This window comes from Syngnathoides biaculeatus, chromosome 6 (genome assembly GCF_019802595.1).
Source record: "Syngnathoides biaculeatus isolate LvHL_M chromosome 6, ASM1980259v1, whole genome shotgun sequence".
Lineage (NCBI taxonomy): Eukaryota > Metazoa > Chordata > Actinopteri > Syngnathiformes > Syngnathidae > Syngnathoides > Syngnathoides biaculeatus.
The window spans coordinates 15,603,208-15,630,670 of NC_084645.1; the positions used below are offsets into that span (position 1 = coordinate 15,603,208).

The 27,463-nt window shown below is 42.4% G+C and overlaps 3 protein-coding genes across 7 annotated transcripts in view; 1 reads left to right on the forward strand and 2 right to left on the reverse strand.

The window, feature by feature from the left end:
• mob2a (MOB kinase activator 2a) overlaps positions 1 to 13,478 on the forward strand; it is an 87,044-nt gene extending 73,566 nt beyond the window's left edge. For all 3 annotated transcript variants that reach the window (XM_061822991.1, XM_061822990.1, XM_061822989.1), the window contains exons 2-5: positions 2,149 to 2,309; positions 4,640 to 4,733; positions 11,041 to 11,165; positions 11,783 to 13,478. In XM_061822991.1, coding sequence (XP_061678975.1) covers positions 2,149 to 2,309; positions 4,640 to 4,733; positions 11,041 to 11,165; positions 11,783 to 12,096 — 694 coding nt within the window. In that variant the 3' untranslated portion in view covers positions 12,097 to 13,478. The remainder of the gene's footprint in view (positions 1 to 2,148; positions 2,310 to 4,639; positions 4,734 to 11,040; positions 11,166 to 11,782) is intronic.
• A 2,204-nt stretch (positions 13,479 to 15,682) lies between these two features.
• On the reverse strand, positions 15,683 to 18,881 carry kcnj11 (potassium inwardly rectifying channel subfamily J member 11). The gene has a single exon (XM_061822405.1). It carries the CDS (start codon positions 18,503 to 18,505, stop codon positions 17,342 to 17,344), a length of 1,164 nt encoding a protein of 387 aa, XP_061678389.1. The 5' UTR covers positions 18,506 to 18,881; the 3' UTR covers positions 15,683 to 17,341.
• A 977-nt stretch (positions 18,882 to 19,858) lies between these two features.
• Positions 19,859 to 27,463, reverse strand: part of abcc8 (ATP-binding cassette, sub-family C (CFTR/MRP), member 8) — a 50,173-nt gene continuing 42,568 nt past the window's right edge. For all 3 annotated transcript variants that reach the window (XM_061822404.1, XM_061822403.1, XM_061822402.1), the window contains 12 exons: positions 27,136 to 27,363; positions 26,404 to 26,496; positions 26,186 to 26,288; positions 25,827 to 25,940; positions 24,706 to 24,826; positions 24,507 to 24,637; positions 24,364 to 24,442; positions 24,183 to 24,291; positions 23,510 to 23,613; positions 22,627 to 22,760; positions 20,319 to 20,381; positions 19,859 to 20,163 (listed from right to left, as the gene is read on the reverse strand). In XM_061822404.1, the coding sequence (XP_061678388.1) occupies positions 20,026 to 20,163; positions 20,319 to 20,381; positions 22,627 to 22,760; positions 23,510 to 23,613; positions 24,183 to 24,291; positions 24,364 to 24,442; positions 24,507 to 24,637; positions 24,706 to 24,826; positions 25,827 to 25,940; positions 26,186 to 26,288; positions 26,404 to 26,496; positions 27,136 to 27,363 (1,417 nt within the window). In that variant the 3' untranslated portion in view covers positions 19,859 to 20,025. The remainder of the gene's footprint in view (positions 20,164 to 20,318; positions 20,382 to 22,626; positions 22,761 to 23,509; positions 23,614 to 24,182; positions 24,292 to 24,363; positions 24,443 to 24,506; positions 24,638 to 24,705; positions 24,827 to 25,826; positions 25,941 to 26,185; positions 26,289 to 26,403; positions 26,497 to 27,135; positions 27,364 to 27,463) is intronic.

Genomic DNA, 27,463 nt, shown 5'->3' on the forward strand with positions numbered 1-27,463 from the left:
TGGTGCCTCAATAAACATTTGAAGTATGAATTCAAATAGTCAAGTTTCTGCTGAGACCTGAAATCAGGTTATTCAAATTTCTGGTGCCAATCTACGTAATTAGCAAAGAGCTAGCTACATAACTAGCCTTCCCTGTCCGCTCCCAAACCAGCTCTGTCAGCATAACAAACACATGCTCTCATAAGTGGGTCTTCTTCACGGAGGAAACCAATCAGAGGAAAGGGGGTGGTCTTGGACAAATATAGACATTCAACACTGGTTCAAACAAATGTAACTAGGGCCCTTGTCTGGACACTTGAGTGACAAAAGCAAGTTTTTTTTTTTTCATTAAATTGACACTTTTATAGTAAATCGAAAATAGAGATTCACTCCATGGAGGTCTCAATAGCCAAAATATGGGACCTTTAAAAGGGGGTGAGTGAAGTTTAAGGGTAAGATTGTCAGTACTGACCAGGAGATGCAGACAAAATGGGGGGGTGGGGCAGGAATGAGAACCAAGCCTGAACCAGAACAAGGAGGGGTTTGTCATGTGAGGACTGAGGTGGGATAAAGACCTTCATTCATTCAACAACAAAAAAAAACTAAGATGGAAGGGCAGGGAGTAATAAAAATGGTAAATCCCTAAAGGTGTCTTCTGCTTTTATTTGCTTTTTTCTTTTCTTTTTTTGACTTGCACAAGCAAAAATGCGATGTCCTAAGTAGATATTAACATCTCGAGATGAATTATTACCAAACTAGCAAGTAGTTGTTTTCACAGCATGCATTTACTTGTTCACATGGGTTCCTTGTTTACCAGTATGGAAAGAAGGGCAATGCTTTCGTTAAGGAGCACTAACCTACTTTTGCCAAAAGACCTTGTGTTCTTAAAAACTGTCATGTTTTATTTATCAGTTCCCATGGACATCAGCTGTGTGCATGGCAATTGGATTCCCCTCCTCATTAGTTTCACTACATCGTCCCTCATTCCACTGCGACTTATGTCCTTCTGTCTAAATGTCTATTTTGGTTGTAATGCCCTCCCTCTTTGTTTCTGTCAGTACTGCAGTACTTTAGTGCACCACGTGAGTGAAAGTGAGAGTGGCTGCAGAAAAAAATAAAATCCATGATCCTGTATCATAAGTGCTATTAAAAGAACTTGCATGTGTCCAAAAGGAGAAACGGCCAACTGTAAACTCTCAGGTGATCTGAGCATGTGACAAGGTTCCAGAAGCAAAGGAGAGGCCAAATAAAGGTTTGACGGTTGCAGCATTACTTCATTGAGCAAGCTACAAGGCTAGCACAATGTATTGTTTAAACATCATTGTGATGTACGTGTGTGCAATAGTCACATTGCACGATCAGCTGCAGTGATACCAGTGATGCAATTTTTCATGCATTTGGTGATTTACATGTCTGCATACTACGCTTTTTTAAAATACTTTTTGGACCATTCGATGTTGCAGGTGTCCCTATTTGTCAACATTTCATAGAAGCTGCCGGAGACAAGTCTACTTCTGTCTCACTCAAGCATCGTCTTTTAACCTTTGACCCCAGATTTCACTGTTAGCACTGCTGCAGAGTAGGAGGACAATTCTGGTATGTTGTAGCTCAGGAAGTACAGGAAGTGAGATGTGACATCTCCATGCAACAACCAGCAATGGAAGTACTAGGCGCTGGGGATGACTGTTTGTGGCTTCAGAAATGACAATAGGTTAAAGGTCAGAGTGAAAGGTTATGTACAGACAGCTATTTGTTTAGTCTATGGCGGTGGGTCTGAATCTACTGTTGCAAAATGTCATCCCTCACGTATTTAAGCCTGGGGATCTGTCAACTGCTATAAGCAATTCAAAACTGTTTATAGGTTCCCTATAATTTTCTAAATCCATGTCTGAACTTGAGACTTTTTTTCCATTGACATTATATTCCCCAATTAAATTTTGAACTTCAATCAAGTATTTGGTGATTCTTGGCCATTTTGCATAATGTAATCTTTCAACTGTATTTTTTTCTTGCATTACTGTATATGTTATTGGAGGCTCAAAACCACAAAGTTATTACCTTAATTATTGTATTCCACAGTGTGAGATTGCATATTTCCATGCATTCATTCACAGTTTTTATCTACATAAAGTCCAATATCCTCACACTTCCTCTGCTTCTCCCTGACAGGAAGTCAAAGACAAAACCAAATGGAAAAAAGCCTCCAGCAGAAGAGAAGAAGCAATACCTAGAACCGGAGTTCACAAAGATCCGAGTGGTGGATTTTGACCTCAAGGAACTTGTGGTGCTGCCCCGAGAGATAGATCTCTATGAATGGCTAGCCAGCAACAGTAAGTGATGGTGGTTGGTGTTTTAATACAATGGTTGTCTCGATCAGATCTTTGAGATTGCCAATTGGTCAGTCAGTCGCCAATCAATGTTAGCATAAGAAAAAAAAATCTGATTAGATTAGAATTGTTCCAAAATGTGTGATTTTTCCACTCTCCTACAAGCAGTCTATTCCATGCACTCCACCATCATGTCTATCCAGCACTGCCTAGATCAGTGATTTCCAACCTTTATAGAGCCAAGGCACATATTTTACAATTGAAAAATCCCACGGCACACCAACAACAGTAAATGTCACCAAAAATGGTTCGATTAATGTACTTCCTGCCATTTAATAGAAGAGAACTTTTTTTGTTCTGTCTGTCATTGTGCCTCACTGGCATAAATAGATGAATAAAGATACATTATTTCTTGGAATAAACTTTTTTTTTTTTTAACAATTACATAAAATTGGATAAATTCCCACGGCACACCTGAAGAGCGCTCGGCACACCTGAAGAGCGCTCACGGCACACTAATGTACCCTGGCACACTGTTTGGGAATCACTGGCCTAGATGCCACACAGAGCTCATGTGTTCACAATAGTAGGTTGCTAACGTGCTAAAATAGAAGCAAGCAGTAAAGGCCTCTTTGTTATATTGCAGCCATTTGCTAAAATCATTTAAAATGTATTTTTTCCTTAATGGACACATATCACCCCATATTGACAGGAAAAAAACTGAATTTTGAAGTATTTGCAAGTGTATTAATAAAGAAACTGAAATATCACACAGCCATAAGTGCCATTTCATGGGCACCATTGCGCAAACTGGAAACTTGAGTGAACTTAAAGGTTTGAACTTCTGATAATTTCAGTCTTTATATTATTTTGCCAACATTCTTTATCATAAAGACATGTGTTGGCTAAGATGAAGAAAAGTTCTTAAAAACTTAACTTGAAAAAAAAAAAGTAAGCTTTAAAATTTGTCAGTTCGTGGACAGTAAAGGAAAAGACTCCACAAGCCACTTTATATACGAGTCAAGCGTGCGTGATACCTACTGACCGCTTGCTTACTGGCCAACTGCATTTTACTCCGGCGTTAACAAAATACAGCCGAACCGGAACACTTGACATTGCTGCATAAAATAGCTTACTAATGCCTGGTAAAAAAACAAGACTGGTTTTCCTGAAAATGAAGACTGGTGGAAAGTGAAAATGTCAGCCAACAGAAGCTGCTGGCGATGCAGCAACCGCAGAGCCAAACCTTAACACAATCCAGACATGGCACAGTATTTAGCCCGTTCCCATCAACACGGCACACTGTGCCTTTAAACACTATCCCTTACTGTCAGTCCTGTTTACCCTTTTTCTTAAATTTACACTTGTCTTTATGGTAATTTCTCATTGTGTAAGCACAGTGTTGCAAACAAGCTGTGCAAGATTGATCCTCCTATAGACTTTATTTGGGTTCTCTCTCGCTGTTTTTCTAAGGTTTTCAGTAAAGTACTGCATAACGGGGAGGGGGAAAAAGGAAACAAATGAGATGTTGGAACATATTTTATCTACAGGAAGTTATAAAAGTTGTTTTCTAGTCATTATTTACTGTAGTTTCATTACTGTCTTACTCAGAATTTACTTTATTTACATTTATTGCTTAGTTCTCTGAAAATTTCCCAATATGTTTGTTGGGTTGGAACAGTATTTATTTATAGAATTTCAATGGCCATATGTTGGTAACCAACACACTATGGCTAAATGAAAGTGAGTCATGTTGCACAGCAGTTACATGAATACCCTGAACAGGTTTTCCCACACTGGTATGAGATGAGTGGGCCTTTCAAAAGTAACACTACCCATTTAAGACCAATAGTTGAACAGGTCACCAGTGGTTAACCTAAAAGTTGCATCTTTTAATAAGAACACAGCATGTGTTTGAATATGAGTAATCAATGTTTTTTTGAATGCAAACATTCTTTTTCTGGGAACATACGAGTAAAACAAGTCAATCTGATCGCGCTACTTTGGGCCTCCTTGCTGTTGAACTTTGGGCAAAAAGAATTTTCCATCTTTTGACATTTTTCTTTATTTTGTTTAAAAATATTGAATTGCATACACCATTGAAACTTAAATGCTGAGATCAATAAAACTTGGTTTGTGGATGTCTTTAATTACTAACTAATACTGCAGCTTGTGACGGTGACTCACTGTTGTTAGACACGTATCATTAACAAATACACCTCTTCCGTGCTCTGACGTCAATAAGCATTATTATAAGCGCATAATCTTGTGCAGCAGATGACTCATCTTGGCGCCGTTGTGACCTCTCCTTTTTTTTTTTTTGATTCCTGCAGCAACTACATTCTTCAATCTTATCAACTTACAATACAGCACCATCTCAGAGTTCTGCACTGGGGACAGCTGTCAAGCTATGACTGCATGCAACACGTGAGTAATGGACTCCACTTTTAGCCTGAAAAGTGAAACCTTAAATGTCAATCATTAGTTTAAACACGCACACACACAAATATAATTATCTGCAACATAAAAACTGTGAAATATTAACAGACTTACAGGTGTAAACTAAGCAAACTAATATGAATGTTAAAACATCCATCCATCCATTTTCTGAGCTACTTATCTTCACAAGGGCCACGATAGAACTGGAACCTATTCCAGCTATCATCAGACACGAGGCAGGCTACCCCTGAACTGGTTGCCAGACAATTGTACAGTACCAAGAAACCACAGCCACATATTCTTATATGACTTTATAAATGGTGGGACGTTTCGATTTTTATTTTGAGGTCCCATGCTCTGTCCTCTTTCTGCTTTGCTGTTGATTACTGTGCCGATATTAAGCGTCACAAAGAGGCTAGAAGCTGCTCGACAGTCTGAATCTGCAGCATCATTGCATTCCAGTCAGCTTTCTTGCAGGACAGCAAGTATGGCACTTCTGGGGTACCGTTCTGTTCTGCTTGTCGTGTGTTTGTAAAAGCTGATCCTCCTCCATCATTATCACATCACTGTTATAGAAGTACACAGATGTGCTGTTACAGTTCAGTATAAAAATTAAAAAAAAAAAAAAAAAAGAAATCCCAATCATTCTCTAATATTGTGTGTGTGGGTGTGTGCATGCAGGGAGGGGGGGTGTAATGAATTGGCGTCCACTATGCCACTGTTCAATGTGCACATGCCAGTAATGAGTCTTTCACCGATTTCTGTTTAAAAAAAAAAAAAATAAATGAATAAATAAAAACCAAGGGCGTTCTGTGAGATTTCTCAGTTCTCTCATGTATATTTTTCCCCCAATAGGTCATGCACATCTTTTGACATTGACATCAGCAGTAAATTATTTTCAAGAGCGTAGAGTTTCTCACCAAGGAAAAAATGTTTGCCGTTAAACGTTTTTTAATACCAGTGTGGCAGTTGACGTTTTTCAAAGGTCATTGTCCCCTTGAAAGACTGTGTCTAATTATAAGTATTTATCTAACTAGTTTACCCTGTCAGGGTGGGGTACGGAGTTAATGGCGTGCACCCTTGTCTTAAGGAGCAGTCCTTTGTTCATCCTGTGTATTCTGCATGCTGGAAAAACCAGATTACCCACACACAAATTTACGCACTTATGCACTTGTGCGCTACACTTCACACAAACGGTGACAAACAAGCCAACCGTTGAGGCTCAGTATATATAATGAGGCCTTCACTGTGAAAGATGAGCTTGTCATGACTTTGGCCTCTCAGTCAACAGTCACTTTGCTCCTGCTGTCACCTTAAACTGCTACTTAGTCACTGCTCTCCCACACCCTGACAAATGTGCAGCAACCAGATGTAGAGGGGGAAATACTATATTTTATGTAGATACAGCAGCGTAGATCAAGCAAGGTTTCCACAGCAGGGTGAAAATGTGGGACTGCAATAGCTGTGACAGCTGTGCTAACAATGTGACATTATACATGTGTGACAGTGTAAATTGCCAATGACTGAAATGATGAAATGGAACAAAAGACAATGGGGGATGTTTATTTTTTTCTTATCTTCTAGTCATGGAGTTACATATTATAAGAAAACACAATTTATTAAGAATGATGAAACACGGTCTTCATCCAATTCCATCCCCTTCATTCCATGAACGTGACCAACTGACCCCTGCCCGCTTGTCTTTTCTGCCTGCTGCAGTCTCAGGAGTGTCAGTGCTCCTGCCCAAAGATAGCTCAATACTATTTTTGGGAAGAAAATGTTTCCATGAGCTATGGGAGCATGACCATTTAAGACTTAAACCAACTTCCTGTGTGACTTCACTGTACGTTAACTCTAAATGAACTTTATTATTTGAGTTCAGCTAAACATTAAGGCTGCCACAAACGATTATTTTAGTAGTCGACTATTCACCAATTATTTTTGTGATGAGTCTACTGATCGTTTCACTGGCATTGTACTGAATCTTCCTGTCCAAATTTCGACAATTACATATTTTGTTGAAAAAAAATTAGTTTTGCACTAGTTACATGCAGTCACTTCTTACAGCCAGACTACAGCGCTCCACTTCCTCATTTAGAGTATAAATGCACCTGATTATACGCATAACCCTAGTGTCCATATACTGTAGATACCTCACAAAAAATACCCTGATTGGCCGACTGGCCCAAGTGACCTAAAAGCTGGATTGGGAGGGCTACTGGAACAACTCCTCCATTCCCCAAGTCGCTCGCAAGGCTACAGCGTAGGCACCATGCCAGTCTGAGGGTCGCATTGCAATCAACTGGGTGCAAACGCTGACCTTCTTGAAGTTGGATCCTTACCAGTGGTGGTCAATCGTTTTTCAGGAATAAGTCTCACCCAAAAAAAAAAGAAAAAACAAAACATGATCAATAAAGTCATCATTGCTCAATGAACACGATGTCACCCGCAATATTCATGCTCAATGACTTAAAATATAAATAAAAAATGTTTAGGTATGTAAAATACTGTATTTTCCAGACAACAGTGCGCCACAGAAAATAAATCCCGCCCACTTTGTTGCATTTTTCTTTTCCCCCCATACACGAGGCGCGCCTGACCATACACCACGGCTATATACACTACGTACTAGTACGTTGTGAAATTACTTACACACAGCCTTTGTCAATGTTTTACTTATCTTGTTTCCAAACAGTAAAATGTCTTAAACATAACAGTTTTATTCATTCTCCTCCTGTTCACTGAAACTAGTAAAGTCGTTGTCTTCAGCAATTGTGTTGAAGACCCTCAGAAAGACTCCGCCACACACCATTTCTGTCTCTGTCACTCTCAATGTCATTTTCATCTCAAGTTACTGCGGAAGTTGTGCTTTTCGCCTCATGTAGCAGTCCAGCCTTTTCATCCGTTGGTTCTTTCACACTTCAGCCACTCAATGCGTTTAAAATTCACTAGAAGACCTCAGAAAAGGAATCGCTTTGCATGCTGCCAATTTTTGTGAAAGATTTTAAATCAATTAAAAATATAAATTTTCCATTCGTGCCTATCGTGCTGTGTCCTACTTTGAGGGCACCAAAAACTGACGCTCTTCTTCTTCTACCCACACTAGAGGTAGCTTCGTCTTCTTCTTTGGGCAATTGAGGTACAGTGGCCTCCGTAATTATTGGCACCCCTGGTTAAGATGTGTTTTTTAGCTTCTAATTTTTTTTTCTAAATAATATGGGACCTTAATGGGAAAAAAGAGAAAAATCCACAATTTGATACAAGTGCATTTATTCAGTGGGGAAAAAATCCCACATAAAGAAATAATTTGCCGTCAAATAATGTGTGTCACAATTATCAGCACCCCTGGTGTTAATACTTTGTACAACCCCGTTTTGCCAACAAAACAGCACCTAATATTCTCCTATAATGTTTCACAAGATGGGAAAAGACAGAAAGAGGGATCTTCAGCTATTCCTCTTTGCAGAATCTCTAAATCATCCAGAAACCTGGGTCCTCTCATCTTCAGCTCACCCCACAGGTTTTCAATGGGGTTGAGGTCTGGGGACTGAGATGGCCATGGGAAGAGCTTGATTTTGTGTCTGGTGAACCATTTCTGTGTAGATTTGGCCATATGTTTAGGGTGATTGTCTTGCTGAAAGACCCAGTGACGACCCATCTTCAGGTTTCGGGCAGAGGGGAACAGATTTTGATTTAAAATGTCCTGGTATTTCAAAGCATTCATGATGCCATGCATCCTAACAAGGTTCCCAGGGCCTTTGGAAGCGAAACAGCCCCACAGCATCACTGACCCACCCCCATTCTTCACATAGGGTATGAGGTGCTTTTCAGCATGCGCATCTTTTGTGGCACGCCAGACCCATTTAAGAGTGTTTGTTGCCAAAAAGCTCAATCTTGGTCTCATCTGACCAAAGCACACGGTCCCAGTTGAATCCCCAATACCGCTTGGCGAACGCCAGATGTTTGCGTTTATGATTGTGAGTGAGGAAAGGTTTTCTCCGTGCATGCCTCCCTAACAGCTTGTTGGCGTGTAGACAGCGCCTGATGGTTGATTTGGAGACTTTGTGACCCCAGGATGCCACCATTTGTTGTAATTATGTAACAGTGAGCTTTGGAGATCTTTTGATTTCGCTTACCATCCTCCTCACTGTGCATGGTGGCAAAATAAACATGGGTCCTCGTCCAGTTGTTTTGAACTTCTTAATTATTCCTCTCACAGTGGATATGGGCAGCTGCAGTTGAGTGGAAATCTTCTTGTAGCCTCTGCCTGACCTGTGAAGGTCGACGCACATCTGCCTCACTTTTATGCTGTGTTCCTTTGTCTTTCCCATGTTTAAGAGTGGATAAGAGAAATGGCCACTGCGTCATGTCATATTTATACCCCAGGGAAACAGGAAGTGATGAATTACTCATTAAATGTTCCTACATACTCTGGTAAATGTTGTAAACTACTGTAGAAATGACAGAAATGCTGGGAATTGTTAAGGGTGCCAATAATTGTGGAACAGGTGATTTAATGAAATTATTTTTTTTTTAGTCAGGGATTTTTTTTTTATTTTCTTACAATTAATTTGAGTTGAAGGTTACATTTTCCTAAAACTTTCAGTGTGACAGTATTCTTCTGCAATAAAATTAATTTATTTTAAGGCTTTTAACACATCTTAACTGGGGGTGCCAATAATTATGGAGGGCACTGTATATTCTTGTTTTTCTATGCACAATTGAGGTAGATTCCTCTTCTACATGCTCAGAAAATAATTTTCTTCTACACATTGGAAGTATCTGGGCATGCTAAAATCCAAATGCATTGTACAGCAAGGCCACGTTTTAACCATTTTGTTAGAACAAGTGTTTGTTGTGCTTTTAAACTCATAGCCGCTAGCGAGAAAAAATATATATATTTCAGCCACATCGTTAAATATGCACCAGGGTTCTCAGCGCATAAAAAAAAGTAGAGGCTTTTCGTCCGGCAAATATTTTAATTTGTTTTGATGAAACCTCCACAGCTTCTGTAAGACCTGGTGAAATCATCAGTAGTGCGACTGGCGAAGACACGTCAAGTAGTTCTGTGTAGCTCTCGACATCTAGCCATTTGAGGTCAGAGCAGCAGCGAGTTTCAAAAATGAATTTTAAGCCTAAGCCATCCACGCCGCAGCATGTTCTGAAAACCCAGTGTTGTCCCCAAGTTTGGAAAGATCATATGTCTGCACCAGTAAATATAACAGTATCCCGTTCAATTTATTTTGCCTTGTTTGAATGATGCCATGCAAATATGTCAGGTAAAGTTTGTAGAACACGTGCTGCTCGTTTTTGTCTGGCACTTATTTTCTCATTGGGGTGATGTTGGCGTAAATCTGATGTCATGTTTGTTGTATTTCCACTGATAAAGTTACGCATTGTGTGACACTTGCAATATACCGTTGTAGCAGGTTTGAAAGACTGTGGAGGATTTTTCCGATGCATTTTGAGAGTAGTTTCAGCACATCAGGGTGAATTTCCAATCGGACCTTTCCTTGGTGAGAATGAATGTGAGAGGAGGAGTAGAGTGGATCTGCGCTCAACAATAAGGCAGAAGACTGAGTACTTTAGCATACCTCCTCATTGTCACATAAAATGATACCCACGATACCTTTAATGTGTACCAAACCTTAAACACTGTAACAGACTAATTGATATATACATGCATTCATGCACCACTTATATTACTATACACAATTTTTTTAAAGTGTGGCTTAGGTTTTTTTTTTTTATTATTATTATTTCACCTTCTATAGAGACTACAATGTTACATAATAAACAATTGAAATTATTTTTACAACGGAAATTAGTCAGGAATTTACCCTCTGAAAATTTTCGTGAATCTATATCATGTATGACTATTGAGATTAATGTTCTACATTTTAACTTGTAGATATGATGTCTGCATACTCCAGTATATTATAAAATGAATTTATGTTAGTGTCTGTAGAAGACGACTCAACTCATTGTGCCCATCTTAGTTTGAAGTAATCCTCAGTCAGACATAACTTGTGTACTCGGGTTTTCCCTGAATGTGGTAATATCCAGCAGCAGATCAATGTCTCTAAAGATCACCTGACTTGTTTCTTGTGGAGACTCAATGAAAGACAGAGTGTGTGGCTAGAGCTATGTCACCTGCTACGCCCTCCTCAAATATTTTTTTCAGGAAACATTTCCATGATTCATGAAGACCTCATTTAAAAATTACTCTTCCTCACTGTCAAATGTTTTGAAACGTGTTAATTTTTTTTCCTCCTCCTTTTTGTATATTCTCCAGAATATACTACTGGCAGGATGAGAAGGGGAAGAAGACAAAGTGCACTGCGCCACAATATGTTGACTTTGTTATGAGTCTTTGTCAGAAACTGGTCACAGATGAGGAAACCTTTCCTACAAAATACGGTAAGTATCCCTTCCAGTGCTCAAGTAGGTTATTTCCAGCTGCCGTGCAATAGCATATCAGAGACAAATTGTACAATTTCATGTAATGGCTCAGAGAAGCATTATTTTATCATTTTATGTCACTTATGCCAGCAATCTATAGCAAGTTCACGTAATGCTTTTTCCACTAGATGATACAAAGTAAAATTGACTTGAGTATCCACCTGTCTGTCAGCATGTCTGCTACAAAAAAAATGCAAAATTTAAAAAAAGAGAAGCTGCTGAAGTTCTCTGTGTCCAGTTTATGCAAATCTATCAGCTTGGTCTTTAACTAGCTAGGTAATCATTTTTCACAAATCTATGTATGCTTTTTGGGGCATTTTGTTGTTTTTTTTGGGTGGTGTTCTATGAGAGGTTCTTAGTGCATCCTGTGCCTCGGGTGTCTGTCAAATTTGGGAAACGCTTCAGTAATGTTGCAACAAATGTTGAGCTGCTGCCCCCTGCTGCCTCTGTTGTGTTTCGCCACTCAAGCGAAGCAAGAACGCAAACTGTTTTGTTTTCTTTGACGTTCCAGCCAGATAGGGTGTAGACTTCAACAAAGTCATCTCACCTCCTAATCATCTGTTATCTTCCCTCAGGAAAAGAATTCCCCAACTCCTTTGACACATTGGTGAAGAAGATCTGCCGGTACCTGTTCCACGTGCTGGCTCACCTCTACTGGGCGCACTTTAAAGAGACGGTGGCACTGGACCTGCAGGGCCACTTGAACACTCTCTATGCACATTTCATCGTTTTTGTAAGGGAATTCAATTTGGTTGACCCAAAGGAGACCTGCATCATGGACGACCTGTCCGAAATCCTGTGCACCCCGGCGCCATTGGCTGCGCCGGCACCCTCCTCCCCGACCTCGTCGCCCTCCCCTTCCTCACAAAACCACGTGACAGAGAGATGAGCAGAGCCCCTGCTGAGGTGCCGGCCCTCCCGGCATTGATCGAGGATAAGATGGAGGAAAGACGGCCTTGCCGCCTTCCACGGTGTGTCAGCGGGAATTTAGAGACCTTCCACTACTCTTGTGCATTTCGCTGCAGCACCAACCAACCAGTCGGACAGACAACGGGGGAGGGGGAGATTGGCTAGGTTTACGGGGTGGGTGTTAGTGAGGAGTTTAGAACGCCAGCAGGAATTGGCGTGAACATTCCTCGCAGGGATCAAAAGAAAACAAAAACATCCCTCCCATCTTCTCTGCCATTTAAACCAGGAGAACAAAACTAAGGCTGTTTAATTTTTATTTCATTTCACTTTTGTTTTTGTTGGTGAGTTATTTGATTCTTTTTGTTTGGTTGGGTTAAAGGTGTGCGTGTCGGGGCCCTCTTCTTTATCCTCTCACATCCTGTACACAATTGGGCTGTACAGTACTTTGCTTGGACCTGCTATTGTGCAGCGAGAGACATCTCTGCTGGCCTCCTCCAATTGCCATGTTGGTCCTGAGAGTGGCACGACTGGTAGTAATAACCAATCCGTGGGTTGGGTTGTTTATGTGGGGGGTTGATTGAAGGCGCCAACTACTCAGGACCTGAGAGAAAATGTCACTTCTGCCAGAGAAGCTTTTTTTTTTCTTCTTCTTTTTAAACCTTTAGTTTATAAACTCCACATGACCTACCATTGATGGCGTCACCCCAACAAACATGTTGTGGCGCCTACTTACCTCTAGAGGGCAGCAAAGATGAAAATGCAGAAACATGGTAGAAAATATAAAGATTGTATATTAGATATTTAATCTGATCAAAGAACTGGTGATATTTTAACAGACTGGTGAGTGAACTGCAGTGGTTTGTTGGTGTTCAGTGCAGCAAGCCTCCCCCTCCCCTCCCAACTTCCATCCACCCACCCCAGCAACACAGATGGACAAAAATGTGATGTCAAGTCTGCTGTCCGATAGAAGCCAAGATGGAGATAAAAGTGAGGAGGGGGGAATGCGGCGCATGCTGGCGGCGAGCTGCAAATGTGTTCTTCTCAATTTGTTTAGTTTTTGCGGCCCTTTTTTTAAATTTGCTTTTAAAAAGAGTATGAAAGGAAATTAGTTTGGGAATAATGCCAATAATTATTACACATAAAAAGAAACCATCTGCTGGGACTTTTGTCCAGACAGCCTCAATATCGAAGAGGATTAAGTTTATATTTGTCCCTTTTATAATTTATTTCTTTTTTCTTTGTTGCAGGGTTCTTCAGTTCTGTTTCTTGTTTTTATGTATTTTAATTATTAACTAAGTTAAAAGCAATTTAATATTTCGAGCTCTGCTGATTATAATCTAATAAAAGAAAAATGCCATTCTAGTCTGTTGTGTTTGTTGTCTGATATTTCACATAGTATTACTAAAGTGTTAAGAAAAAAAATGTTTCTTGGACCCGCATCCTAAGTTAGTGTACTTTTCCTCAGTTACAAGCACGAACGAGCACTTTTTCCACATGTATTAAATTAAAATTTGCCTTAAAATAGCTGGGTAAAAACCAATTGAAACCGGCTTCAGAAAATCTTAAAACACAATTAGATTTTTAATCAAACATGTAAAGAAAGCCATAGTCAGCTGTTAAGGCCAGCCGAATTCAACTACAGTTTCTTAACTCTGTTTCTAAAGGGAAATAATCTTCGGAGGAACCCACCACCCCCCACCCCAACGTACTTCACGATACACTTTAAAGGTTTGGAAAAGAGAATAAAGAACAGTCGCGGCCGGGTTATAACCTAGCGGCCGTACAAGCCCAGTCCTTTCCTTCTGGTCGAAGTAAAACGTCAATGATTCGGCCTGATGAAAAATAGTATTTTTGGGAAAACAGTCAACCAATAAGGTTTAAAAAAGGTTCCCCGCTGGGCTCTTGCTCCCATGTCTCAAACCAACGCAGCAGTTCTTGTCCGCGTGTATTCTGGCCTAAACTGCATCCCATCGAGACGTCATGCAATCTCGGACTAATCCTAGTTTTGTTTTTAATGTCGCCTGGGTCTTTTAGTAAATTCGGTCCGATAATTCCACCGTTCCACGAGACCGTGGCACCCAGCGACAGAGTCTGCTCCACTTTCCATAACTTTACGAATGAACGTGTTGGCTTTTGCTCGGGACGCGTCACTACATCCGCCATATTGAATGTGTCAGTTTTGGCCGAGGTCATGTTGCGCCCACACACTCCCAGCGCTCTGGGTTACAGAATTTTCCTGTGCGCGGAGAGCGTGCAAGGAGTGAACTTCCCAATGCAAACTGTGCTATGTTGTTTATTGTTGTATCAGTGCGACGAAGAGTAATGCAGTTAATGTTCGAAAGGGCGGCACGGTGGTGTAACTGCTTAGAGACTTAGTCTCACAGATCTGAGGACAGGGGTTCAAAACCCAGCTGCCCTGTGTGGCGTTTGCATGTTTTCCCCGTGCCCCCGTCGGAATCCTCCCACATCCCAAAAACATGCAACATTAATTGGAGACTCTAAATCGCCCCTCGGTGTGATTGTAGTGCAGCTGTTGTTTGTCTCCATATGCCCTCCGATTGGCTGGAAACCAGTTCAGGCTGTACCCTGCCTCCTGCCCGATGACAGCTGGGATAGCGAGGCTCCCGTGACCGTTGTGAGGATAAGCGGCTTACAAAATGGATGGATCTTTATAAGGTTAGTTGGATGTGTATCTACAATGGGATGCATCAAACAAAAGTGTATGCACAGTAATTTCGATCATTGGCTTAACTGTCATGTTGTAGTCTTGAAAAGAAACTTGAATTTAAACATCTCAGATGGCTGCATTGATACTTAACATACTCAAGTGTCATGATTAAAATGTTTGCATTAAATTGGGACAGTCAGGTGTGATGAGAGCATGTTTCCTTTCTTCCTATTATGTCTTAAACTGATTATCCTGGGATGTGTTCAAAGTGACCCACCCCCCCCCAAAAAAAAACGCCTGGAAAGCATTTATTATTGATTATCGAAAATATTAACTAAATATTTTTGCAGTCTACACTTCTTATCTGTCTACACTTCTTATCCAGGCGGCACGGTGGCACCGCTGTGAAACTGAAATAGATCTGAGGACCCAGGTTCAAATCCCGGCACTGCCCGTGTGGTGTTTGCATGTTCTCCCAGTGCCTGCGTGGGTTGGTGTTGACTCCACATACAATGATTAACTTTCGGTAATAATGAAGAGTAATTGCATTTCTGATTATTGGCCTCAACCGTTTTCTGAGCAGATCAAGGGGGAAGCTCACTCTTAAAATGTACCACACCACAGGATGTTCTTCTAGACACCCCGAATTATCTGACCTTTGATCGCAAGGTTGGTAAATGCATAGTTTTCCCTTTGCCGTGTGTTCGAACTGAGTATTTTAGATATGTTTTCGGTAAACAATAACATAGCGAAGTTGGACAGGATAGACAGTTAGGTCTTCACAAAAAACTTTATCTTTGACCCTAATTTTGATCCAAAGTTCTCCTTTATTTCTTCAAATATTTGCAGATGACACTTCGTGTCGGAATATCTTACACATTCAAAGAGGAGACTTACAATCACGATTGCTGACTTGATACGCGTTACCCTGCACGAGTAGGTCGTGTATGTGCGTGGTGCACTGAAATATGAGTGGGAATCCTTTGAAGTATGAAATCCAATCCGGCCCCCTCATGAAGATCGCTGAGAAAATGTTTCGACCTCTTCCAGTTCATCGATATTGCAGTTCTCTGTTACTCTGCGCTAATGCCATTTCCACTTGGACTCCTACAGTTAAACTTAGTACATGTTCTTGTTTTTCAGTTTCGATGTCAGAATTTGTGTAGTATCACAATACCCCCCCCCCCCAGCATTAAGTACCTCTGCTTCCAGAAGTTCAACTAAGAACAGCAAGAATTTTACAATTGATTTAGTAGTACTAACACCATGAATACTGCTTATCACCATTATTGCTAATACATTGAGTACAGTACAAGCTGCTTCCTTAACCCTGTTGCAATTCCTCTTTTATCTTCTCTTCTCTCTCTCTCTCTCTCTCTCTCTCGCTCTGCCGATTGTCCCTCTTGTCACCCAACTGGTTGAGGCAGACACCCGCCCCACGCTGAGTCTTAAGTCTGTACAAGGGTTCTTCCTCGGAGAGATTTTATCCACCCACCCTCCTCTTGCCTTAGTCAGCTCTGTACTTGGTGCGAGGTTCAGTATCATCTGTAAGGACTTGTGCTTTGCAACCAGAGGGGCCAGGTTCAATTCCAGCTGCAGGCAAATATGTGAAATGGCAACCGGTTGTTGGCATGAAGCTATAGTCTGCTTCCGGTCCACTGTTGATGTTCCCTTCAACAAGGCACTGACCCCACTTTGCTAGCTCCAGAGGTTTAACCCGGTTTGTGAACCCCCTTATATATAGGTGTGGTGGTCTGGTCTTTGTGTGGTGAGCAACATACAAATAAACAACACAGTGTGCTGTTGAACTTGCTACTGATATTAAATAAGACATTTTGAAAAATAAATTGATGTGTCATGAGTGTGCTTCAAGAACAGGGATGGGCAAAATAAAATTTGCCTATTTCGCATGATTGTCCAAGTTGTTATTAACCTAACATCACGGCGGCCATTAATAAAATTCCATCGATTTACCAAGGCAACTGCACTCATCTTGTTTGATGAATTTGTATTTTCTTCTTCTTTTTCCAAAAACAATGAAAACGTGAATTGGGCAATAACACTATGACACGAATGATATGACAGACAGAACTGCTCTGTTCTGTCATCCGGCCCACCGGGCATTATGATACTTCAAACCTTAAATGTTTGGTTGGACAATGGTAATTAAATTAGTCCTAAGTAATAAAGAAAATGATCATTATTTAAAAAAAAACAATTTGATGCACACATTGGAGCTACTGTACAATTAACAATTTTTAATCTATTTTATTGTTTCTGAATTAATTGAGGATAAAATTGAAATGTGATGCAGAATTAGTAAAAATTCAAGCAAACTATTTTAAGTACACTTTTTTTTTTAACTTAATAACTGTCGTGTTCGAGACAAAAAAAAGAAAAGAAAAGAAAGGCCTGTGACTCTTGACTCCAAAAGTTTGCACACCCCTTTTCGATACCTTGCTGGAAAGTAAAGTGGCTAGGTAGCTTGAGGTGTAAGTTGTTACCATGCGACGAACGCCGAATTGACTCGAAACCGGTTCGGACTGAGCTCCAATCGTCATCGGCTATCCAATCTGGAGCGCCGGGCCACGCTGGCCGCCCCCCGCCGCCTTCTCACCGACGGCCGCAAGGTGACGCCCTCGTTGAGTTTAAACCTGGCGATGCCGCCCGCCTCGTCCAGTTTCCTGGCGCTGCAGCACGGCGTGGGAACCTTCTGCGTGTTGCCGAACTTGGAGTAGTCCACCGCGTACATGCCGTCCTCCTCGGACACGGTGGGCACGAACCGCTGGCCCCACAGGATCTCCTCGGACACGTAAGAGGTCCTGGCCTGCGTGGTGATGCCGGTGGTCTCCACCACGCCCTCCAGGACCACGATGACCTCCACGTCGTCGTGCTGCAGGTCCGCGGCGGACATGCCGTACAGGGGGCTGTCCTTGTCGATGACGTGGCAGATGATGAGCGGCGACACTAGGAAGACCCCGTTCGTGCCCACCGGGTTGTCCATGTGGATGTCGATCTGGTCCAGCGGCAGCACCTCGCCCTCCTCGGTCGTGGTTCTCCTGACCACCTGCATCCGCACGGTGGCGCTAATGATCATGCTCTTCCTCAGGTCGCCGATCCGCACCATGAAGCAAAGTTTATTGTTCCGCACCGAAATGACGGCGTGCTTGCTGAAGATGAGCGTCTCGGCGCGCCGGTGCGCCTGCGCCGTCTTCATGAAGATGCAGCCCAGCATGATGGCGTTGATGAGCAGTCCCACGATGTTCTGCGCGATCAGCACGACGATGGCGGACAAGCACTCCTCCGTCACCATCCTCGCCCCGAAGCCGATGGTCACCTGCACCTCGATGGAGAAGAGGAAGGCGGAGGAGAAGGAGCGGATGTCCGTGACGCACGGCACCGAGTCGCCCGCCTGCCGGTCCAAGTCGCCGTGCGCGAAGGCGATGAGCCACCACATCATGCCGAACAGGAGCCAGCTGCACAGGAACGACATGGTGAAGATGATGAGCGTGTGGAGCCATTTCAGGTCCACCAGGGTGGTGAAGACGTCCTGCAGGAAGCGACCCTGCTCGCGGATGTTGGTGTGCGCCACATTGCAGGCGCCGTTCTTGGCCACGAAGCGGGCTTTCCTGGCTTTCGATCTGAACTTAGGCTGCTGGACGTCCTCGGCCAAGCGCGTCAGCAGGTAGTCCTCCGGAATGAGCCCCTTTCTGGACAGCATGGCGACATGACAACATACGCTCCCAACTGCCTTGTCAACGCCTCTTATCTTTCTTTCTTTCTTTCTTTCTTTCTTTCTTTCTTTCTTTCTTTCTTTCTTTCTTTCTTTCTTTGTTTATATCGCTTCGCGACCTCGATTCTGGAAGCTTTTTAGCTCGGCTGCAGCCTTCATGATCGTCTGCTTGCCCCAGTTATGCGCTCTTCTCACGTTACCCCCCCTCAGATCGGATCAACCGCCCGGTTGGGGATTCCTCTGCCTCGTGCTCAGCTGCCACGGTCACTTAGGGTGCACCACCACCAACGACAACAACCCCCTCCCCCCCTCAACTGAAAATCAAAATCACCACCGATGCACAAACACTACGCCTATGTCGTCGCAGGTTCATGATGCTCCGTGATGCACTTTTCTTTTGTGCTCGACAGCGCGAGAGGGGCGTCGGGGGAAGGGGGGGGGGGCAGACCCTCCCTCCCTCTCTCTCACGTCCTTGCTGGGAGTTGAATGAATATTCATCAAGGGGTCAATTAGGTTTGAAACAGCCAAACAAATGTTTCAATCCCTTTTCTGGCTCTAGTTTACTGTGACGTACTGATACAATAATATTCTCTCGTTGCTAAATCAAACATAAAATAATTGCAAAACAGTCATCCACCACTGTCAACTACAAACACTAATAAACATACCATAATCAGTCGACACAGCTGGGATAGGCTCCAGCACTCCCCGCGACCCTCGTGAGGATAAGTGGTAAAGAAAATGGATGGATGGAAATATATGCAATTGGGATCTATAATATTACTCAAAGAAAATGCGTAGTTTAATTACAGTTACGTTTCGAAATTTCCACGATTCCATTTTTGGGAACACCACAAAAGCTTAAGTGACGTCTCAATAGATAGTTGCACACATTTGTCATTACGTCAACGTTGTAGGATATGGTTTATGGTGGTTTCCCACAGGCTGCATACATAAAATGCAACTGTGTGTATATATTTTGAATTTTTTTCAACGCGATACCTTATAATCGTAACCATCTATATTTTCAAGTACGTAATCTTGCCAACACGAAATCGAGCGGAATCGTGCCAATCAAAAGTGGTCATTATCATCTTTTGAAAGAAAGCCTTTTGGTCTTTCAGATTCCTTGGCGGTCTTTGAAGAAGAGTAGAAGCTGTGGAGGCTGCAATGGCTATTTCAAGCGTCCTTGTAGCGCTCTGAAGTCAACTTTGGCTCCCGCAGTATCTTGTGACACTTGTGGGAATATGAATACATGTCACTGGCAATGCCAATGAAGGTCAGTCGAATCTCTTGAACAGCAACTCACTTGCCTCAATGTGCCAATGCACCTTTCAGGGATAATATATATTTTTATTAACAATCATTTCACATTATTATGTACAAGTATAATACAAGATGAATACAAAATAAAGGTAAATATTCCATGAGTCAATTGCACTTTGAATGTCTTTAATGCATTCTCTACTCCTTCTCGTCCTCCTCCTCCTCCTCCTCTTCTTCTTGTGCTACTTGTCCGCTCGCACGAAGGAGGCAAAGACGCTGTCCTCCTTATTCAGCAGGGCCTGGGGCTCATCGTACTCCAGGATGATCCCCCGCTTCATTACAATCACCAGGTCGGCATTCAGTATAGTGTGGACGCGATGCTGTGTGGCACGCACGAACAGAATAGGGACTGCTTATCAGGGTGAACAAATATAAACCACTGGAAAATGCGTGAATGAGAAGAGTGAGTGTGCCCGTGTGTGTGTGTGTGTGTGTGTGGGGGGGGGTGATTTTATACTACTGCAAATGCACTTACTGCTATTGTAACCACTGTTCTGTCAGCAAAGGCAGTCATGACCACTTTCTGCAGGATGCTCTCCTGTAGTGGCAGAAGAAGATTGGTTAGAAGTCCATCCATCCATCCATCCATCCATCCAGCCATTTTCTTAGCCGCTTATCCTCACAAGTGCCTCCTGCCCATTGACACCTGGGATAGGCTCCAGGACTCCCGCGACCCTGGTGAGAATAACAGGCTTGGAAAATTGATGGATGGATATTATATTTTCTGTCTATGTGGGTGGATCGACTTTTTGTCTTCAAAGGGTCACCAAAGCTAACTGTGAGCCTGCCTATGGTATTTTGCATTGTTATCATTAAGCAAAATGGACTTTTCTAAGGAAATATTATGTGATCGTTTCAAATACACTTCGTAATTGTCAATTTTAAAAATTTGTAGTTTGACAACTTCAAACTTTTTCATTTTTAGAATTTGTGTCTTGAATTTTTGCTTGGAAGTCAATGCAAAAAAATACCAGCCGAATGTTGGCTCATATAAAAAAAACTTTGCGTGCCTTGTAGCCCCAGACGCACTGTGTTGCTAAATTTATTGCTATCCAAACAACATTTTTTTGGTTTTGTTTTACCTCATTTTATTATGCAGGTGTACATAATGGTATGGCCACTGAGTGTTACTAAAATAACTCCAGCAAGGGAAAAGAACCATATAATATGAGGTAAACGTGGATGTTGGTTCCTGTCTTCACAATTGTCAGGTTCGGCTGCTTTGGATGTGAACAAACATTCACATACAGTAGTACTCTTGCATCCAAATTCTGTATGTATGGCATAAATGAATTCAAGAGCATTTACAGTAGAATGGTGGTCATAGAAAATGCCAAAGTAGTAAAAAATGGTGAAAAAATACTACTTCTACTTCAACTACTATTACTGATAATTGTTGGATTACCTCATATTTAGTTTCGTTTGATTTTGATGCTCTTTTTCTTAATAGTACATAGTTAGCTCTCGTTTTTCTTTTGTTTTTTTGCGTGATGCTTAAATAATATGATGTAACAGAGGAAGACGCACTACAAACATTACATGCGCGAAAGCGCTCAACTGTCGACGGAGGCGTCACGACCAGGATAACAGATATGACATCACAAGACCGAGACGAATGGAGTGACGTCACAAACATGCGACAAAAGTGCTCAGCTCGAAATGAGGAACGTGACCATTTGCCTCAGTTACTTTGTTTATTGACTCGGTTTTGCATTGTTTGTCACACAGCTGCTTACGGTTGTCATTTATTGCGTTTGCTGTTTGTTACATTTCGGACTGCCCTAAGTGAATAAAAAGGAGTTGTGGAGATGTGAAAAAAATGGGCCGGAGATGGTGACTTCATCCCGCGTTCTCCTCGTGAGCAAAACTTCCAATTGTCTTCCTTCCTTGACAAAACGTACTTTCAATGTCCTCGGTTGTGGTAACCTGGCACATTGCTGACGTAATCTCTGATATTGTTCTTCAACTGTCATTGATTGCGTAAATGTGACAATAATAATGTATTTTATTTGTAACACTAACCTTATTGTCATGATGCCCTAAGCATTTCAGTCTTTGTTCCTTCTCTCTCGCATCCAATCAACTTGACCTAAGAAACTCGATGGGCAAGTAAAATTTAAAGCTCAGCGTTGCCGCTCAAGGCCATCAGTGCTGCATTAGAGAGAGCACAAATGTCACTCTTTGTCGAACAGCATTCAGTAAATGCTCTTAAGGAAAGAGTAACCGCTTGTGCACAGTGGCCCTCGGGCTTTTATTTCCACTCATTTTGTTCTGCCCTCCCGCAGAAATAGGTTTATCCATCAATTTTCTAAGCCACTTATCGTCACGAGGGTCGTGGGGACTGCTGGAGCCTATCCCAGCTGTCAACGGGCAGGAGGCAGGGTACACCCTGAACTGGTTGCCAGCCAATCGCAGGGACAATAGTCGCATTCACATTCACACTTTCGGGGGAATTTCAAGTCTCCAATTAACGCTGCATGTTTTTGGGATGTGGGAGAAAACTGAGTGCCTGGAGAAAACCCACGCAGTCACGGGGAGAACATGGAAACTCCACACATGTGGGGCTGGGATTAGACCCGGGACCTGAGAAGTGTGAGGCGCACGCTTTACCAGCTGATCCACCGTCCCGCCAGAAATAAGGAAAGTTTTTTTTTTTATCCCACATATCTGTTTTCAAACTATCTTCTCTTTTCATAGTTGTCATGGTGACAGAAAATCATCCAGTGACCTCTACATCATCCCGCCGTCATCTCTGTGGAAAGAATGGTGGTAAACCCACTGACCGTTGCCATGTCGATGGACGCTGTGGCTTCGTCCATGATGAGGATGCTGCTTTTCCTCACGAAGGCCCTGGCCAGGCAAAATAGCTGACGTTGACCCTGGCTGAAGTTTTCTCCTCCCTCTGTCACATTGGCATCTGGAAACATGTTCAAATGTAGACTTAACCAGGCGACACTTTACATGTGACACCGTGCTGCCCATGTAATGTTAATGGATGGATGGATGGATGGATAGATAGATAGATAGATAGATAGATAGATAGATAGATAGATAGATAGATAGATAGATAGATAGATAGATAGATAGATAGATAGATAGATAGATAGATAGATAGATAGATAGATAGATAGATAGATAGATAGATAGATAGATAGATAGATAGATAGATTACAATAAACATAGTACAGGTCACAGGTTGTGATAGTGATGAGACTGATGCATCAACTTTTTTGTCTGGTCATGATAATCAGAGGAGAACAAAGTAAAGAGAGATAACCAGCGAGCCACAGAAGCTAAATAAAGCCATAAGCATACGAAGCACTCATCACATTCGTCAGGTTCATCGTGGAAGTCAGATGAAGGGGAAGTCTGCTATTAGGTGTGATCTGAATATGAGACTGCAACCTGAGAGTGGCCATTGTGAATTAAAAGCCTCTGCAGGGCATTTTAAATATTGATGCTGATGTATTGTGATACAGTACAGCAGATGTGTAATCTTTCATGCAGATCAGCTGGATAGAGGAAGTCTGGGAAATGTTTTGCACCTTTTTTTTGAAGGAGGGGGGTCATAGAACCAAATTGATCTTTGACTACTGCATTAAAAGCTCAAAACAGTACTGAATAACAACAATGCACATATGCAAACAGAGCCAAGTAAAATCTCACCCAACCCGCCTGGAAGTGACTTAACAACAGGCTTAAGCTGCGCAATATCCAAAGCTTCCCAAAGCATCTGATCTGTGGCCTTCATCTCTGGGTCCAGGTTGAACCTACACACACACATTTACATATGTGAAACAAAAGCAAACATTGATTAAATATCAGTTACATGAAAAACCATAGTGGCTTCTGAAATATTTACATTTGATTCAAATCTCTGCTCCCTCTGCAGTTAATAAACACAACCGTAATCAAGATATTCAGCATTAACATGTTCAGTATATAGGATTTTCCATGTTAAATTGAAATAACTAACTACTCGCCTACCGTGCTGCCTGAAGTGGGAAAATGTCATAAATTTCTATTTCAATTAGTTGTAATGAGAACATTTGTGTCAAAAGGAAAAGCACGGCTCCCGTGAAAAGTCCGGGTTCCGCTTAAATACAGCTCATCTATTCAAAGCTTGTACAGACACATTTGAGGTTGCTTAAAAATAACACGGGCCCTTAAGGAATTTGACAAACTCAGCTGTGGTTGTGTGTGGGATGAATAACTGCAGTGGAAATGATTTAAGGACCTTTTATCCCCTCTATCCACTGCACCGATAAGTTTCCCCCTGATGTAATGTGACATGACAGTAACATTAGTGGGTAAAACGGAGGCTGCTCGTTCCTCATACCGAATGGTGCCGCTGAAGAGGATCGGGTCTTGGAGGATGATGGACAGACGAGACCTCAGCGTCTGCAGAGGTAGCTTGGCAATGTCGATGTCGTCGATCACAATCCTCCCTGCGAAAGTCGGTACGCATGTCGGGTATTGCGAAGTGCAGTGTCCAAACGTGATTAGTGTGAGAGTCAAACCTTCAAACATGTCCACCATGCGGAAGAAGGCGAGGGAGAAGGATGATTTGCCGCTGCCTGTCCTCCCACAGATCCCCACCTGCAAAATTTGCAACATTAATTCACACACATGACCTCGTGCGCTTTTTTTCAAGTTTTCTTACCTTCTGTCCAGGGCTGATGTGCGCGTGGACGTTTTTGAGCACAGGTTTGAGCGTGGCGTCATAACGGACGCTCAAGTTCTGGATCTGGATTTCACCGTGCTGGGGCCAGCTGTCAGGGACCTGGGACAGATCTGGGAACCAAACCAGTTTGTTAGCAGTGCAGATGTTTTTCTGCCTTAAGATTTAATGCGGGACTCACTGAGAAGACCCTCAAAATTCTCAGGTTCCGTTTTGAGGAGGCCGTTAATTCTCTTGACCGATCCCAGCTGTACTTCCATGTCTGCCAGGTTACGCACCATCCAGTTCAAATAGTTGGAAACCTGACAAGAGCAAGACGTTTGTCAGACTCAGTCTTAGCTTTTTAGGTCATTACTTTCTTCAAAGTCCAAAATTGACATACATTTCATTAGTATTTGGTACCACAGCCTTTTAAATTGGACGACATGTTTTGGACATCCTTCTAGAAGTGTCTCGCGATACTCGGCAGTGATCAAGTTTCCCTCATTTTTTCCCCATCACGTAACAACGCTCAGTATCTTCAAACTGTTTAATTTTAGCATTGTCAAACAACAGGCCAAAATGAAGATTTTTCTTTCTGTGTGTATTTGCAAACTGTGATCTGGGTATTGCATTTTTTACAGTCATGCCTTAGCTTCTACCTGGCAGGGTGGCCTTTAAGGCCATGTCGGTATACTGTAGTACTCGTTCCACTGTTGATAATAATGCACACTTAGCAGCTTCAGCGTTTTGCTTTTGTTCTTGTGTTGATGTGCAGATTTCAGACCAACAAATCTTAGTTAATGATCCTTTATTCACTGTTTAATATTAAAGAAAAGGTTGCTTGAGTTAAAAATACAACAAAAACAAAATAAATATATCGGAAAACCTCTGCTACCGACCACTCAGAACCCCTAAGAGACAAATTTGCATAGTACTTGTGGATTACTCTGTTATGCTTGAAGCAATGCTGGACAATAACTATTTACATATAACAAGATTAAGTAATTTCATACACTATTATTGGGAGCTACTTTTGACAATTTCTATGATTGTATTTGAAAAAGCACCGCAAAAATATTTTTCCAAATATGATCACAAAATAACTATGGTTGAAAAACCCATTGGCCTTGAGATCTGACTCCAAAACCTGTTCATAATTTTCATGTGTAAATATGATGAGACAATTCAGGATTTGTATGGTTTCCCAGTCACAAGAGCCCTCTGAGGGAAATCGTAACTACAATGTGGCCCAACCAATGTGACACCCCTGGCTTCGAGCTTTTAGTGCAGTCACACTTTTGACATCCAACACAGTCTCACCATGAGTGCATAGGTGAGGCCCAGCCCCACCAGTCCAGTCGACAGCTGTTCGTAGAGCGACTTTGTGATGGAAGCCACAGCTGCCACCAACACCACGCAGGCCCCGATATATTCCTGCAGTCATTCAAATCATTAGGGAATGTTTGGGGAGATTTAATGAAGAGTACAATAAAATGAAAATGAGATCAGTGGCGTGTTTATTGCTCGCACGCATGCCGATAAAAACCCCGGATTTGTCTAGGGATTCATAAACATCCACAAGGACCAGATGAGTAGCCCCAGAATAAAAGATCACAGACATGTTGTGTATGTGAGAGGCAGGAGCAACAAGACCAGTACAAAAACAAATAAGTTCTTACCATGCGGACCTCTAACCACCGATTGGCTGCTGTAAGGAAGAGCGAGGCGATGTTGTTGGCGTCTGTGAACTGGAGTAACCTCTGTCTGAACCTGGGCTCATATCTGAGGGATATGAAAACATTTCTTTTTGGACCTTCACCATTTTGGTTCTTTCTAGGCCAAAGAATGGTCAGGCCACTTGTCCTCACAAGGGCTTTCAAGAAGCTCGTACACTCACCTGAGGGCCCTGATGGTGGTAAGACCTTCCACAGTCTCAGAGAAGTGGGAGAGCAAAGGCAGTTGGGTGGCGTCCTCCAGCTGCTGAAGGTCCCTTCGCAAAAGAGCAGGAAACAACAGCCGCTTCAGCAAAGTTCGGCAGAATCGGCTGATGAGCCTTTTTGTACTGCTAAGCCGCTGTATGAAACTTGATTTTGAAGGCAAAATGAGAATTTGTCTCATACTATTAATGAAGTGCATGGTCAGTTTAAATTGTGAGATATGATGGGATCCATCCATCCATCCATCCATCCATCCATTATATTCGCCCCTTATACTCAAAAGGGTCGTGGGAGTGCTGGAGCCTATCCCAGCCGTCAATGGGCAGGAGGCGGGGTACACCCTGAACTGGTTGCCAGCCACTCACAGGGCACATAGAGACAAACGGCCACCCTCACAATCACACCTAGGGGCAATTTAGAGTGTGCAATTAATGTCGCATGTTTTGGGGATGTGGGAGGAAACCGGAGTGCCCGGAGAAAACTCACGCAGGCACGGGGAGAACATGCAAACTCCACACAGCCGCAGCCGGCATTCCAACCTTGGTCCCAAGAACTCTGACCCCAATGCGCTACAGCCTTAACATTTGAAAGCTTTTTGTAACAAGGCATAGATGTGTCAAGACTGAAAAAAAAATGGTGTCTTGCATCTTGTGCATACACTGACCCAGATGCCATGGTCCCGTCAGTCTCACCTTGAAGCAACCCGAAAGTATTTCTGGATGAAGTAGCAGGTGACAGCCAGTGGCAGGAGGGCGATGAGGAACACGGGGGTGACGTAGGAAATGACCCCCAGGGCCGACACGCACAGCAGTGTGGAGCGTGAGAGACACTCCAGGGTGGTCGGGATGTGCTGGTCGATTGTGTTTGTGTCTGTGGAAAATCGGTTGAGGATGCTGCCAAGTGGAGTGGTTTCAAACAACCTGGAATATATTTTTTTAAAAAAAGAGAGAAACAGCAGCAACATCAATATCCATCCATCCATTTTCCAGAGTGTTTGTCCTCATTAGGGTCGCATATGAG

Excerpts from the sequence above, each read along its gene's own strand:
- kcnj11 (XM_061822405.1), bottom strand. The coding sequence starts at position 18,505 with ATGCTGTCCAGAAAGGGGCTCATTCCGGAGGACTACCTGCTGACGCGC.